The following is a 17,186-nucleotide window of genomic DNA, read 5'->3' as shown; positions in this document are numbered from 1 at the left end:
ATAGTGCTCAGAAATGCACTCAAAATTATGTTGGGATATAATAGTAGATGTGAGTTTTTGAGCATACTGGCACATGCACAGATCATGTATTAGTGAAGTTCTTCATTAACGTAATCTGTTTCTTTGTAATTTACAAATCTAGGGTGACAGTGGCAGACTAAAGGAACAGTTTTTGAACTTTCTTGTAAATGGCAAGCACAATTGCACCGTGTAATAGTCATGTTTTATAATCAGAAGTATTAAACAATTCAAGTGCTGTTGTGGGGAGATGATAGCTAAGACTAGTTTACCTCAGGAGGTTGTGAGCTCTAAGTTGGGAAAGCAAGCACACACAGAAAACAGCACAGAGCAGAGCAATGTGTTTAGAAATAACTCAGTGATACTTATGGAAAGATACTTCTGTCCCAAAAAAAAAAAAAAAAGGTCATGCACCTAGACCATTCTGGTTATAACTTATGAAGAAGACACAGTGGATCACATAATCAGAAAAGGAAGTGTTAGGTTTCACTCAGTTACATTTAAAATGTACTACTTAGTTTGTATTTTTCCCTACAAATTAATTTTATGCCTACAAATATCTTTTATTCTGATCAGTAGAAAAAAATGAAGAAATAGTTCAGATACATTATCTCTGCAGCAGAATACTAGTTTAACTTCATGATAGGATTAAACTAGATACCACGTCTCATACAAGTGAGGAAAAAAAAAAGTGTTGCTGGAAGGTATGACTTGTGGATCATGCTACTGTACATTGGGTTGTGGGGAAAAAAAGAAATTAATTGTCCAGCAATTTAATGAAAGCATATACAGCTCATCCAAAAAGTTACTTTCATTGGGTGACTAGGTAGTCATATGAGGAGAACACTTCAGCACAAGCAGTTGCTGTAGAAAGCATTGAGAAGACCAGGTTTTACTCGTTTGTACCCCATGTTTCAGGAAGGGAAACCTTCTGCTGGCAAGATGAGAAATTTCAGAGGCTGATTTTTGATGTTGAGGTTGGAGGTTGAGGCATTAATTGGCACTGTGCTTGGAACAGGGCTAATGTACAACCCGGTTTAGAGTCCAGTTGCTTGTGACCATTCACTCAGTTTTTCTGTTTTACAGAAGTGTCCATTTAAAACTGGGTAGAATGTGCTGGCTAAAGCCCAGTCCATTTTTTTTTTAAAAAAGAGCTGCGTCTGACCAGTCATGTATTGTCTGAGCGGTAGTCATTGCACACATGCCAAAGCACATGTTGCCATGTTGCAGTACAGGGCTGTTGGCTTTTCTGTGCATGCATTTTTGATGCTTAAGAGAAAAAGTAGATATCCTGTTTTGGGTAGTGGGGTCATATTTTTTTGTCCAAGGTAAGCAACCAATTGGAAGTAGTTGGATCAACTGAAAGTAGTTGGAATAATGTAATTTAACTTTTCTTACTAGCTTTTCTCAGAACAAATTAACTACTGATCTTACTGCAGCAGAGTGATACTTCAAGCTGGTTAGGGTGCACTGATTGCTACTCTCTCAGAATTTCACTTTTGTGGATACTGTAAATCAAAGAAAAAGAATGTTTGAAAACAAGCTTTCAATGAATCATAGGAGCAAGACAACGTCTTTATACTCCTGTCTCTGAGTTAATAATATATATTCACTTTCTCATTACATCACCATTCTAATCCTAGCTGGAACTGAGGAAACAATTTACCAGAACACAGCAATCTATAGGAATTCACACATTTTAAGAACTGAACTCCCCATTTCCCTTTACATTAATCATTTTGAAAAAAAACGAGATTTTTGCTATACAAAAAGTGCAGTTTGAGCTTTCTTTCTGCAGTATTTTGTTTTTGTAAAATGCGTTATGTACGTATATATATATACACCTGCTCTGAAATCCATAAGGGCGCCTAAAGTAGTGATTCACTGAGTAGCACCTAGCCTCTATTTTTTTCTGGACTGTAGGTTTCTAAAAGACAAGGAAAATGTTTCAAGTTTTCATCAAGAACTACTTTTTGGAAGTTCATAAAGTGTCAGAAGCTCAATTCAATCTAGTTGATGTCAATGTATATTTAATAGAAGTTGACCTTAACAACTTTCAGAGAAAAAAGACTTCCCAACTTTTCTTTGAACTACCAAAAGCCGTGCCCCTGGTTCTGCCATAAATTTGCTTAGAGAGCAATATATAACCTCTCTTTAGTGTTTGTCAAGTTGCAGGTGAAAACTAATATTGCATTGTGTCAAATACTATTTCAAGGTCTGTGATTAAGCAGTTTTTGTTTTATAACTTTCTCTACCCCTCTTTTCATGAGAAATGAGCTACAGTGCTTTAGTAGCAAAATGAAATACATGTCAGACATATTTAATTAGAAAGTCTCTTTAATGCAACTGTATTGTATAATGCATAGCTACAGTTTCAAATCACATATTTTTTGATCAGTAGGTGGTAATAATGGTTAAAGTCAGTTAGAAACCTAAAACACTAACAAAATCACTGGGCTGGGCTCTTAAATGCTATTAAAGCTACGATTAAAGAAAACTTGCTCTGGCTAAACATACTTAATATGTTTGAATTAAGATAGTCAGACTCCTGTTACAGTTTGAAAAACTCACATTTTAATTGACTTTCAGGTTAAAAAGTAACACATTAGGTACATCATTCGTGCTAACAAATGTACATAGTGGTGACTCAAAAACAGAAAAAACAGTACCACAAATAAACCATGGCTCAAAATCTCATCTAGCTGGACTGGCACAGCATCTCTTCCTGTAGAGAGTGGCTGTGGTGTATATGTTGCTGCCATGATCTGCTTTTGTTGGGATCTGTCCTTCCCTTGTGGTAGGCACCAGTGCCCACAGCTTTCAAGGAAGACTAACTCCTCTTCATTTACGACCATGAGTGGCAAGTGAGACACTCTGATGGGGGATAACAATGCAAAATTGAAATGATCAGGATGAAAAAAAACTTAGAATCCAGAGAACTTTATTGAGTAAAATAGATACAAAGGTGATATAGACAAACAGGAAATAGCTCAGTAGCAATGTTTTTTGCAGTGCATAAAGCACATGAAGAAACCTTGCTGAGCGTTTTCAGCTTTTAGATTGTGTTTTGCCAGGCTTGGCTACAGTTTCACATTTCAATTGTCTGTACTACATAGACCTATTTTAGATCCCTCTAGAAGATATTTTTTTCTTAAATCTTTAAGCTACTGTTACTGTTCTATTCATCCTCAAACTCCATAATTCTAATGCATTAGTCTATCCTTAGTTTGTCCACACCACCAAACCTCCAGCCCCTTCTTCCCTGGGAAAGTCCCTTTTCAAATATCTTGTTTAAAAGCAAAAACTATGAAAAAAAGACATTCCTGTTATTGCACATCTCACACAAATTTGTGTATATATATATATATATTTAAATATGCTACAATTAAAAAAAAAGTCTATGGCACTTTACAGAATATAAGTTTACAAAGTTGATCAAACCACAGATGTTTGAAGAATTCTTCAATACCACAAAAAAAATTAAACTGAAGTAATTGGCACACAGGTTTTAAAGAATCCACAGCAAAGTCTTCTAGATCCTATGCAGTGCATATACTTTAACAAGCAGTTACACTCTGCAGTCCCCCTCATGAAATTTATTTAGCTTTAAGCTGAATTCTCTCCTTCCTCTTTTTTTGGGTTGTGATGGGGCTGGTTGGGGGAAACATCTTTGAAAGCTGCTGCTGAGGTGACATTCGGGAACAACTTTAAACAGCTGTCAAATTTAATGAGTGCACCCTACATCTGATAAACTCATCCAGAAAAAAAGCTGCACTATATACCACCTTATCACTTGCTAGAAAAACAGAACCCTGAGAAAAGAAATTCTAATTTTTTGCTGTATTTCTTCCCAGCCTGTCTTCTATCTGTGCTATGTAATGAACATAGATACCTGTGCAAGTTAGTTGATTATGCTGTTGCACAGCAGGTTGATAGCATACCAGCAACAAGCAGAAAAGCTGGTTTTTCTTGGTTACAAATGCGAACAAAAGCAAAACATGCCACTGAAAATACTTCCTTTGTATTTAAAAACCCCAATATTAAAAATTTTAAGCCTGCTGTAGATCGTAGCAGAGGTTGGCTAGTCACGTATAGTAAGGTTGTTCATGATTTACATCTAAAGCAAAGCAGTATATGGTCTCCATACATTTGGAAAAACTGACCTTATTCTGGCTAATCAAGTGTTGAAGCCAAAGCAGCATTTTCCTCAATAATATAGTCTCAAGACTTGGCAGTGGCAACATTGACATTGGATTGCTACCCACCTAAGACAAGCTAAAACTTTAAATCTAATTTGTAATTCGTTTTTTTCAACAGCTTATAGGCTACTCTTATTCTTACTAGCCCCTCTTTTCCCATTACACTGTCCACAAAAGCACAACTGAGCTAATGCCCCAGCCGCGGTAGTGTGCACTCCAGTAGAGGGCTCAAGAGGAACGCCAGACGGATGTGTTGTACCAGCCAGCAGCTGTGCTGGGCTTCAAGTACAAGTAACATGCATGCCCTTCAGAGGGATGTTTGTGTGTCTAGGAAAAACACGAAAAGCACAAGTGTGGACAGGACAATATGGCTGTGAGGGTTGGTTTTTGTTTTTTTTTTTTTTTTTGGTCCTCGGACACCAGTTTGCACTAGTAGTTTTGATCTGTTAAACTAAATCTTTCTTTGTGCAGCTGGTTGGCATAAATAGCTGCAGACAATAACTTTGTTGTTTTGTTGTTGGTGTTGTGTTTTTAAAACTAAATATTAAGAATAAAATTACCCGTTTTAAAATCTAGACTGTGGTGGAAGTGGGCTGGAGCAACAGGTGGATGCAAGAAGAGGCTAGATTAAAACAATCCCTTTTTAATATTGCCAGAAGTTAATCCTGGTTTTTGAACAGTGGCTCAGCAGTCACCTCTGCATCCATCTGGCATGTGGCTTGAACACGCAGTGGGCACTGATGTGCACTGGCTGGGCGCTGAGGAGCTGAGGCTGTTTTGCTGCACAGGTCAGCCAGGCCTAGGCAGCATCTGGGGGGCTCAGCAGGCACTGAAGGGGTGCTCCAACACCAGGACTGCTCGTGCTTGCTTGCTAGCTCAAGGCTAGGCCTGTGCTTGCTGTAGTGGCTGCTGAATCAGTCTTGTATTTTGCATCACTGGGGAGGAGCACTGTATAGAAGTTAGTCTTCTACCTGCAGAGTAACGATTTTTAATATTTATAAATAGCTAATGGCACACTTTGATAGACTGACCTGGCGATAAACCGGAATCTCTGCTCACATTATACAGTGAAGTGATAGAGAGCATCGTTATTACTGGATGATGTGAAACATTACCACTAAGTAAGATGAGGAGTCTAAAATTCACTTAAATTTCATGAGAATTACTTCTCACATGAATTCTTCCCAATGCTCTTATGCCACAGTTGCATCATTCCTTTTTTTAAAATACCTTTAAGATTTGTTTTTATAAGCAGTTCTAGTAAGTGATGGGACACCACAAGTAATGCAACCAACTGCCTTTGAGAAGAGAATGTCATTTGTGGCAAGGTCTGTTTTATTTCTGCTGATTTAGTTGGAAAAGTTTCCATACTACATGTGGTTTAAAAAATGGGAAAAGATCTTCCCACCCATTTAGAATTTGGCATGACTTCCTGAAAAATTTAAATTTCTTAAGGACTCAGCTGGCTTTGGGACATGAGACATACTGATCTGTAGACTAGGAATGAAGTTTCACTGGCAAGAGCAAGAATAATACCATTGAAGTCCAACATTTGATCTGCATTTGTAGAAGAGTCTGAAGCCCCTTCCCAGCTGTTGGCATTCACAAGATAATGCTAAGCTGTGCTGTGGGGAATTATCATCTGCTTGGGATTTCAGGGGTTTCAAACAAAAGCAGAGTAGCTGTAAAAATACTTCGCCGAACATATGGTAAAATGGTATTTCTAACAATTTTATCAGAGTCAAGTGAAAGCCAGTGTAACAACAGCTTCTGTGCATAGTCTAAATCAAAATAATTTACCTGCTAAACAACAAGGGGCATGCATCTTGTGTTGTAAGTTTCAAGCTGAAGAAAGGGATTCAACTTTAACTGCTTAAAGATTAATGTAAACTGTGTCACGTCAGCTTTGCTCTCCATCATCTTAACACTTCCGAGAAGGCACTGTACTTTAAGGAAGTTCAATATCAAAAAGCACCTCAATGAAAAATATGGTACCAAACCAGGTGGTGGTGAAATAGTCACAGGTGAGGGGAGCCCTTGGAAACAAAGCCTAATTAAAATAAGCTTCTCCTCCATATAAGAGAAAATGTGCTGGTTTTTATTATTTTAAATCCAAATTCTTCAAAGTGACCAAGGTGGGCAAGGCAATCCGATCAATCAGAATTTGTCAGTCATAACAGTATCCCCAAGGTATACATGATTCCTCACATCCCCAATCTGATTAGTATATTCCACAATGTCCTGATAATATAATGAAACTAAAAAATTCCCAAGTATTTACATTCTGCTTTCTTAGAATCCTTTATTCGATCCTCATTGCCCAGCAAGGAAGAAAGACCATTTCAGTAGTTCAGGGCTGGACTGCATGGGGCTCAATCACACAAATGGTGGAAACTGGTAAGTGGATCTCCTTATCCAGTCAATTATACTGAAAACTAATATCCAGGCACTGGTATTTTTCCCACTGGAGTTAAAGGAGGCAGATAAGGTTTTTTCCTTCTTCTATTTCTTCTTGCACTTTGTCACTGGATGTAGCAATTTCAGCTTGCGCCGAGAAGACCGCACAGATGAACGTCAGAATAGTGCCACCAATAGCAGTGTAGAAAGCCCAGCCCAGGGAGCAGTCTCCTAGTTTGTAAGCAGAAGCGTAATGTCCACAATAGCTTATTGCTTTCTGGCATCCCCAACCTGCAGGGTAAAGTATCAAGCCTAAGATAAGGAAGAGGCCTAGAAACAGAAACAGAAACAGAAAGAAAAGACAGAAGTTTAACAAAAGATAAGTGTAACACCAAATGAAACACATGTACTAACAGTTATAATGACTACTACTGACTCATAAGTAAGAACTGGGAGAAGACAACTCTTCTTCATCCACCTTTCCTTTACTAATTGTATTAATACTAAATCACTGTAGTATTTACTTCGCAGCATTTTGTTTAAAACTGGAACTATCCTACATTATATGGATATATATGGATATACATATAATTACCTTGTTGTTAATTTTACTCTATGTATTCCTTTCCCATCCTTTGTTTTCAGACATTACTTACTGTTAGGTGTACAGAGCTTGCAAACATTTGAGCATCTCTACATACTGTCATAATTCCACATTTCAAATACCTACAAATGTTTGCATCAACTTACAAATTTGTATTTAGCTTTATTTAGTCATTCATAAATGTTTGTCCTTTTCCTCTGGATTTGTCCTATATTTATTTTCTTATCTGGAAAAAACAATCTCATAGAACATCTCCTTACATGTCCACATTAGGACGTAGTAGAAAAATCATCCCGCAATTTCAATACGCTTCTGCAATGAAGAGACTCTGGAGTCAGCCACTAATGAATGGAGGTAAGTATCCACTGCCAGTGTGTGGATAACACTGGGCTCTTCTAAAGAGGTGATCGGCTGCTGCAGAACTTACACAGGAAAGAATGTTTCTAGCAATGCAAAAGCAAAAGTCTCAGCTCCGGATCTTGCTAAACCACTTGAACTTATTTATTGTGCTTCTGTCTGGAATTAAAAAGCTCAGAGGAGATGTTTTGCTCATCTGATTGTCTCTCTTATTGATAGTTTTCTCTGAGGACCAATCTTTACCCAAGCAGTGAAGGGCTTCATTAGGAAATGAAAAGGTCATACTGGAGTCCCTGTACACATGATGCATCTTTGCACAAAGGTTAGTGCTTTAATCAAAATGCGCAGTATGGTAGGGGTTGTAGTGCTTTCATACAAACTCTGCTAAAAATCACAGCGAGTTAAAAACTAATCTCCTTCCTACAAGGTACATAGCTAAACATGAAGACAAGTCATATGTATCTACATTTGCTTTCTACAGTTTTCTTTCAAATTTTACTCAGAAGAACACGAAGAATTACGCAAAGCAGTTTTTGCTTAAAGACAACCAATTCATTCAGAAAATGAACACGGCCCTTCCAAATCACAGGAGTAGTACACCTGATTTATTTGTCCTGCACTGTAGAGCCCTTTATTGCGCCTGGCATTTTGAGGCTGATAGCCGGTAAAGGTATTACCATCATCTGTAAGTGAGCTGAAAGTTGTGCTTTTTATTTGTGGCACTGGTTCATTCATAGATTTCATCTTATACCACAATTTCTACTAGCTAATGAAATAGAAAAGTCTTGTTGTTTCTCTGTACTAAGAGATTACCAAGAACAACTGTTAAGACTTGTTCCCATCTTCTATTCAGCTAGAACAGCCCATTCTGCAGTACATTAGATTTCCTTAATTGTTTGTTTAAAGAAATTCAGCCAAATTAAAAATAATAATTCCTAAGAAAAGCTGAGTCCTTGCTAGTAAGCATAGAATATACATAAAATGCAAAAACATCATCCAACTGTGTAAAATTAATGTCTGTAAATGCCAGACATTTCACAGAAGTCATTAATCCAATATTTTTCTAATGATGATAGAACAACATTGGCATGAATGAACTAAATGCCACTATTTTTGAGGGCAGCAAAATCTGCTAGTGAATGATACCCATTCTCTTTGAAGGGATTTCATCACTGTTTACATTTAAGAACCAGCGACAAATTTTGTGCAGCGTTTCCTGTCTGATTGGCCAAACTACATTAAGTGTAAAGTATTGCTTTATCTTGGACGGACCTGGATAAGCTGTGCTTTCATCCTGCTGAGCCCAGCAGCCGTTTCAGACTAAACACCAGCAGTTCCTCTCCTCAATTCATCACTAGTTTCCTGTTCAGCGTAACCAGCATGACTAAACAATGTATTTTTCTGGCTGTACATTATTAATATGTTCCAGTTGCCATTTTCTCTAATGATCACAAGCCCTTTGTTAGTTAAAAATCACCAGCACTGAATTACAAAGCCAGGCCTGAAATGCCGTTGTAGCTGCTGCTGCCAAGGAAGTTTTTGACGTTTACCACCCCATCACTAACAAACCTGGAGGTCCTGTGTTTAACTACAAACTAGCTTCCAGCTGAGTCATGGCAGGACTGAGAAGTTACATCCACCTCTTTTAACCAAAAATAGAGCACTGAATGACCCCTGAAAGCTACTGTTTCACGAGATGTATTGCCCTAATTGAGAAGCCACTACCCAAAACTCAGCCACCACCAAAAGGCTGCAGAACTGCTGTCAAGTGTAGTCATCAGCACATTACTGAATTCAGACTTTTTTTTTTAAGGGTACAGAAAATTCCTGAAGAAATGTTGAATGCAGCCCACAATTGGATAAACTACAGCCACTTTCTCAGTTGAAAAGATCTTGAGAAAATTTAACTGTGACCATGGCCACAGCCCAGATTCTCACCTCTTCCCCCCATCCCCTTCAGATAGCTAACTTGTGAATCACGTTGGCCTAGTGTAATAAAGGGGGGAGGGAGAGTTTTCACCACTGAACCTCCTTTCTACTCCATTTCAGTGCAGACACAGAGCTTCTGAGAACACACCCCACTATCACTAATATTTACCGTCGTTTGTAATTTCAGTAATACCTGGTTCCTACTTGCTAGGGAAAGTTAATAAAGATTATCCAATTAAGCCAACCCAACGCACCCACAACAGAAATGGCACTCCTTGGGTTTCACACTGACTAACAGCAGGCGGAGAGGAATGGACACCTCATCGTGTAATCAGCTCAAAGCTCCAAAGGGCATCGGCGGAGCTGTGCAGGGTTCAAAGGTACCCTCCTGACTCTCCCTTCCCATGGAGGCTGCCCAGAAAGGGAGGTTCGAGTAAAGGACCAGGAGGAACTTCGTCTGCTGCTTCCCAGTGACTACAGAAGGGACGGTCACATGCTACAGAGCTCATCTCAGTGGTTCCTGTTGCTTAAACAAAATGGATGGAAGATTCCTTATCATCCAGCCTCGGAGCAAACCATGGTCTAAAGCAGAAGTCAGCAGAAGAAGGCACTTCTCTGTCCAACCACCTGTAGCCAGAGCAGCAACTTCCAGAGACCAGAACTGCTCTGTGCTTCTGGAAGCACAGATGCAAAAGGAAGGAAAGGAAAAATGCTCATGGGGAGAGAACAAGGTCAGGTGTATTAGTGGTAGCAAAGACAGGAGAGGTTGTGATGCTCTTGGAAAGTCAAGCTCTACTTTAAACAGAAGAAATGGTTAAATGCAATGTGAATAGTTCAGTCTCTGTGTGCTCTCACCGCTAACCGAAGGGTCGCTGCACAACCACTTTAAGCAGCATGCAAAACCCACAGGGGTGTTTCTGTGGCTAGTGCCGTAGCCTTGATCTACATCTCACACACATGCAAGCAGCTACAGTTGAGCAAAAAACAATTACAGGATAGCATCTGGCCAGACTGGTAAATTTTCAGCACTGATTTCTCATGCTAGTGTCCACAGGGCACAGCCTGGCCAGGTCCCTTACAACTCTGCTTAATTGCCTGTGTCTCCGCCTTTCTGTAGCCCGCTGCTCAGTCCCTGGGGCTCACCTGCCTGCATCTCTCCCGTTTTTGTTATTTATATTCACATTCCTGCAGAGCTTGGCAGCTCTGCTCATAGTTTCTGCCTCCAATAGCTGACAGCGTCCTTTTCAGACAAGGCACGCAGAGACAGAGAGCAAGAAACAAGCGAGATAACCCTGAGCAGCACACGGGCAACTGTTTCATCATGTCCATAGCCTCCCTTGCAACAAGACAGAGGGAAAATGAGGATTAACTGGTTTCCAGACATTTATGGACAGCACAAGGCAGTGTGGCGGTACTTGGTTTTGTTTTCTGAAGCGCCCACAGAAGGATGGTGGAGAAGGGCAGTGAATGGGCTACATGGAGCCAGGAGCAAGTGAATGAAAGGTGGCAGAGTTTGTCCTGGAGCTCACAAGGTGCTGGAACAGGAGCCAAATGGCTCGTCCTTGGCCTCCATTCATAATCACAGCGCACAGAGACACAAGACCACTTCCTAGCACAATCTACTGAATCACATAAAAGAAATTACTCTCTGGATCAATTAACTCTTACAAGTCTTGAATTTGACTCTGTCACTCCTATACTTGACATATTTAAATATTCCTTCTGTATTTAATCCGCATTTTGCGGCTTTCTAAGCTGTTTAATGCTGTAAGTTAAGATTAAAGCACTTAAATTTTCATTAGTCATAGAAGTACAAAGCTTATTTCTGTGTTGTATGACTATGTCAGCATAATCTAATGAAGCAACAATTATCTCCTGTCGACAGTTTGCCTTAAGATGGATCTGGCAGGAGTACAGTAGATTATGATGATAATGATTTCTTAATAAATCATTTCTTGCTTTTGTCCCAGTGTATCTGAACAAAAGCCAATCTTCAAGGCAGAATCAAGAACAGAGAACAAAATTTTTTCCTTTCTGAAGGAAAGTTTTCCGCAAGGAATACTTTCAGTTCCTGTCGCTAACATACAGTAAATTAATTTTAATTCACGGCCATCTACCTGTGAATTACTGCTGCTTGTTTCTCCTGCTGGGAGGAACAAATTCATTCTGAAAACATGACATGAGGCTATTTTCCACTGCGTTCCTATACAGGCTTGCAGGGCTCAAGCGTGCTCTGTCAAAGACTTAACCCCCTCTCTCTTCGCACAGCTGCCTTGCAGTGGATGCAGCATTACTTACATTTAACTTCTTGTTGGTCGCTGCCAGCACTCCTATGCCTTTACTCTTAGGATTCCTTAAAACAGAGATCTGAAACTAGGCTGCACAACACGGTCATGTGCTTATGAAAAACAGCAGAAACTTTATTTAAAAAATCTTTTTATCTCCAGATAACTCACCTAAAACTCCCTGTTTTAAGTCTGTCAGCAGAGAACATTTTCCCATGTTTCACTGTAGGGAATTTGCCCCCATAATGTTATGTAATCAATTACGAGGCACCTGCACTCAAAGAGAAGCCTGAAGAAATAGAACATTTAGATTAGATTTAAATTTTGTTAGGATTATTAGTCTGTTCTTGATTACAACATAGACAACCAGTTAAACACTAGCCCTTCTATGTTGAAATGATATAAAAGCAGCTTCCTCCTCCTAAAACACCTAGGCAAAACCACTTCTCATACTAAGAAATATCAGCATGAACAGACAGTGCGTTGCTGTGAGGGAAAATTCTGAAGACAGTTCAGCAATGATCTTTGTATAAGAAAACTTTTTTTTTTTTTTAAATCTGTGCTGCAAGAGTTTTTCCCCTTCCTAAGGGCCTAGAACTGCAGCGAGCAATTGTTTCTGCTGGTTTTTACACTCCGCTGTACCGTTGCTAGGCTAACATCACAGGAGACCAACAAACTGGTCAATCATGACGGGCATCTGTGTGTCACGCCGCGTGCTGGGGGTGAGAGCTGCACGAACGCTTTCTCATTCCATCCCTGGGATCAACCCTCAAGAAGGGGGTTGCGCAGATGCCTGTTTAGATAAGTGGAGGCATGCTATTTAGTTTTGACAGTCTCCCGTGCAGCTGCTGTTGTGCCACGTTAAACAACAGCGTATACTAACAAAGCCAATTTCCATTGCAAATCCTGAAACTATCTTCTCATTTCCTAGCAAAATAGAAAAAAAAAAAAAAAAAAAAAAAAGGTTTTAAATGCTGCTGAAGAAACAGGAAATTAAGCAGCTGCGATCAATGAGGTGGCAGTGCAACAGGCCCCCACAGAGCAGGCACAACCCAGCAACAACATTTCAGCAGAGGAGGAGAAAAACAGTGAAGGCGGGGAAGGATTAGCCTTGTTCAACACCGCGCAGGCGGTGCGGGCAGTGGCTCTGCTTGTTCTCCTTCTCTGTGCAACTACAGCAGATTACTGCTTTGGTGCAAGGGCACGCCACCCGCTAGGCCAAACAGCCCTGCCTTTACAACTTGGGGTCAATGCAGTACGCTGCCCTAACCCAAAGAGGCTTGTGCAGACGCACGCAACTTCAGTGGCAGCCACCACGTAACAGACACCTTCAGGACCGCCAATGTTTCGGCAACCAGCTCTTAATCTGATCGAAGTCAGCGGGGCAGGCTCAGGGGGCAGGCAGTGCCAGCGGGATGCAGCCAGCGGGGCCCACGGTCTGTACCCGACCTGCCACCCTCGGTCACCCTGGATGAGGGCCAGCAGCCCCGAGAGCAAGCGGCTGGCTGCAGCGGCCTTCATGCAGAAAAGCAAGGGAAGAACCTCTGCAGGGTGTGGGAACAGGGACCCAAACGCGTGGTGGAGGATGTGCATGACAGGAGGTAGAGGGGAAGGCTACAGGGGAGATGCTGGGGCTCTTATGACTATTATGTATATTTTGCTACACACAGAAAAATCCAAAAAGAAGTCAGTTTATAAAGCCTTGATGTGGGTTGCTTTGACAGAATGACAGCATATGGGGGATTCCTGTTTGGGGCTTGGGGTTTTTTGGGTTTGGGGTGGCTTTGTTTTATTTTTTTTTTCCAATATTGGTATAATCTTACTGCTTGGTATTCTCTTTAACAAAGTGCAAGCTTGTAGACTGCTTTCAGGAGGGGAGGGGAGCAAATTGCATCTCATTATGCTTGTGACGACCTCACCCATCACCCAAAACCCCTGCTCCCTACCACCTCGCCCAGACCCCTCTGTTCAGCTCCATCCTCGCGTGGGGCCAGCGCGGAGGCGCAGCCACCACCAGGGCATTGGGAGCCTTCAACCTGAGGCAGCTGATAGCAGGTTTGAAGCTGCCACATGAGAAACTAAACTGTGGATGGTTAAATTCGGGAGGTTCCTTAGTTAGGAAAGGAAATACCAGGCGATGTCAAATATTCCGTCCACGAAAAGCGGAGGAAAAGACCCAGCACGTTTCACAGCTCTTGCCGTAACCTCTTCCACTGCTGTCCAACTGGCTGCTGCCAGTGCCCTCAAAAACATGAATCGGTTGTGCTGAATCAGCAGAAAGGGAAAGAAAAACACCTCGTGACCACGGCTCTGTAAAGGAGGCCAAAGCAACAATCCGCCTCAGCTTAAACAAAGAGGTGAAAGGGCTCCGAGACATTTTTTCGTTCCGTTCCATTTCCTCGGTACCGACCCCGCAGCTCAAGCAGACCGCCCTCACCCCTCTGCCTGCCGAGGCCAAGCTGCTTTCATCTTTTTTTCCTGTGTTCAAATGCAAGCACCGCCTCTGTTGCATTTGGATATTCTCCTGCAGGGTTTGCTGCCTGTATACGACAGCAGCATCGGTCTTGGCTCCGATGCCTGGAAGGAAATACCCACCAGAAGGGGATCCCTCCTCTGTTATTTCCCTCCCTGCCCCTCGCGGGGCAGCCAGCTCTCTCCCAGGGCAGCAGGATGCAAGGGAGATGCAAAGGTGTTCCCAGCATCCCGCCAGCACCACTACAGGTAATGGACCTTGGTGCACACACGTGCCCCAGTGAAGCGTTTCTCAGGGAATCACGCGAGGGCCTCACACTGAACACCATTTGATGGCATTCTTTGCTGAAAACACCAGCTGCCCCACTGTGATTGTGAAGACCTGAGCATTTACAGTCTGCTGAGTGTCTGCTCATCCCTGTGAGCCCACTTCGGTAGTGTAGGACATGAGCTGACCTCCAAATCTAACCAAACACTGACATCTTCACTTTATTTCTTTAAAGTTGCTAATACCGTCCGTCCCTCAGGCCCAACAGCAATTTAGCACTTAAACTCATTTTCTTTCCCTGGCATACTCCCTCTTGCTCCAACACAGCAGTCCCCTTAGCTTGAACTTTCAGCAGCCAAGCGTGTATTAGATGTCGCGCTGGCATTTGGCCATGTAGGTTACAGGAAGCACTATACCACAGACAGCAAGAGTGGTTCAGACTGTCAGGATTTCCATTAGAAATACCCTCCTTCCCCCAGCGTCCCCCCCCGCCCTATTTTCTTTCTTCCCACCCCAAGAATTCAGAACTCTGGCATCAGAAAAGAAAAATTGTAAGCTGAATCCAAGAGGAAATATGCTTTTGAAAAATGCATGCTCTGCACTTTAGAAAGACAAACAAGAAGTTCCCTTGCCATTGAGGGCAAAACTGCTCTTGCTCTGCTTTGCTGCTGCCCAGCAAGCCACAGCCTCTTGTCACCCGCAGGCAGCCACGTGAGTGCACACACTGCTTTCCTTGCTCGCCAGCTTGGCCCCTTCTCTGACACAGCAGTGCTTCTTGACAACATGCAGTTGAACATCCTAAACCACTCTGCAGCTACCACGAGTCTTCACATCACGCTCGGAGCCTTGGTGCACTGCTCCAGCAGCCTCATGCCCCCGCTGCAGCTTGCTCTCCTCCTGCTCCACCTCAGAGGGACGTCCTGGCTGCCCTCCCGCTTCCTCCCCACAACTCCCAGTGGCCTCCTCAGCTCCTCGCAGCCAGGGGCGATCAGTCCCACACACCACCAATCCCCCAGAGACCCCCGGCCGGTTCCCCCCCGCCAGCAGCTCCCAATCCTCTTTGCCTTCAGATGGTTCCCGTCAGGCTCTGCTTGGGTCATCCTCCCCATCAGCCACCCGCCCACGTGGAAACAATGACCAACACGTACAGCATGCTGAACTGTTTCTCAGCGCATGAGATGTAAAGATGCAGCTGGCTCCAAAGCAGGTTTTGCATCCTGGTGTTAGAAAACTGTCCAGAAACCTCCTTGCATTTGAGAGTACAGCTCCTGCAGCTGAACTACTGCCCAGGTTCTGCATTAGCATCTAAGAGGGACCCACAAGGGAACACAGCCGGTAACAGGAGAAGGGATGAGCAGTAATATGAGTTAAAAATAATAAAGCATAGAAAGGAGAGAAGAATGAACAGAGGAGAGCTGAGAACAGAAAGCGCAGTGGGAAGAGGCTTCAGCGTTTGGGCCTGAGCAGGACCGGTGCCAGGGGAAGCCAGCCTCCTACAACAAGGGGGGAGAACCAGAGGAAAAGCTGGACAGCAATAAAATGGGGTGAAGTATGAAGGCAACCTCCACACGGGGTGAGGAGAGCAGAACACTGAAGTGGGATGCTGACACAGTCTCATGCACGAAGAAGCTTCGTCACCTCCCCAGCCACGCTGCAGGAGGAACCGCCGGCAGGCGACGGAGGGAATCCCAAACTTGCAGCATTCGGGCCCCAGAAGAGGAAGTGTGAGGAAGGGGCGAAGGGAACCCATCCCTGCCAGCTCTCTGCCTCAGGACTAGGGGGCTGGCGGGGTGCAGGGGCAGCCGTGGGGACAGCCCCATGGATGAAGCCAGCTGCAGGCCGTGTGGGCTGCGCTAATGGAGAGTGCCAGAAGGCGAGGAAAGGTTTTTGACGATCAACAGCATAAACAACGTTGTGTTTGGCTGGCTTGGGCTGCATCCTATGCTACCCCCATCCTGCTTACCTTTCAGTTATATTACTTATCACAGGGAAGTACCAAAGCCCAAACAAGGCTTGTAAACATAAGTAATCATCATACATTTGTACCACAGTGTATCAGTAGGGGATCTCCAATTACTTACTTCATAGAACTAGGTGTTTACTCTGACAATCTGCTTTGAATTGGTTCTTATCAATTACTGTATAGTAACACACTGCCTCTTTTAGCCTCTGCACTTCACATGATTCATTGACTGTAAAATTAGAATGCTTTCCCCCAAAAGACATTTGAATGAAAGTCTGCCTGGACTCCTTGCTGCTGGATAGTAATTATCTATTTAATTACACGGCTCCCTTCTCTGCACTCTCTATTGCAGGAAAAAGATTCTTTTCCAGATGAAACAACCTGCAAACATTTCCAAAACCAGGATCGCTGATTACTATTTCTACACGTCCAGAGTGAAAGGCATGTAGAAAGGTGTGCAGCCTGAAAACAACTGGTAAAAGATTGTGCTCTATTACACAGGAATTACAGGATTTCAAACAGAAGCCATATTTTCTCCCTTTATAACTTTGTATTTATAATTTTCTGCAACAACAACAACCCTCTGTGGGCCAGATACGTACATGGCTCCTTCCCACTGACCTAAATGAGAGTTTGCACATTTGTCCAAGGGCCGTAGCAGAAAAGATGTGGCTTTCTGTTCTATAATTTCACT

General features: G+C 42.5%; 1 protein-coding gene and 1 pseudogene across 7 annotated transcripts in view; both read right to left on the bottom strand.

Annotated features, from left to right (window-relative positions):
* Window positions 1-4,601: 4,601 nt before the first annotated feature.
* On the bottom strand, window positions 4,602-6,636 carry LOC106042091 (uncharacterized; annotated as a pseudogene).
* The window catches only part of LHFPL2 (LHFPL tetraspan subfamily member 2), a 139,777-nt gene continuing 127,192 nt past the window's right edge, over window positions 4,602-17,186 (bottom strand). For 6 of the 7 annotated variants that reach the window (XM_066988982.1, XM_048055029.2, XM_013190871.3 and 3 more), the window contains one exon: window positions 4,602-6,944. In XM_066988982.1, the coding sequence (XP_066845083.1) occupies window positions 6,688-6,944 (257 nt within the window). In that variant the 3' untranslated portion in view covers window positions 4,602-6,687. The remainder of the gene's footprint in view (window positions 6,945-17,186) is intronic. The other variant, XR_010827956.1, reaches the window with a different exon arrangement.

The sequence above is a fragment of the Anser cygnoides genome, chromosome Z (genome assembly GCF_040182565.1).
Source record: "Anser cygnoides isolate HZ-2024a breed goose chromosome Z, Taihu_goose_T2T_genome, whole genome shotgun sequence".
NCBI classification, from domain to species: Eukaryota; Metazoa; Chordata; class Aves; order Anseriformes; family Anatidae; genus Anser; species Anser cygnoides.
The sequence above is the reverse complement of the archived record's forward strand: the minus strand, read 5'-3'. Positions and strand labels throughout refer to the sequence as shown.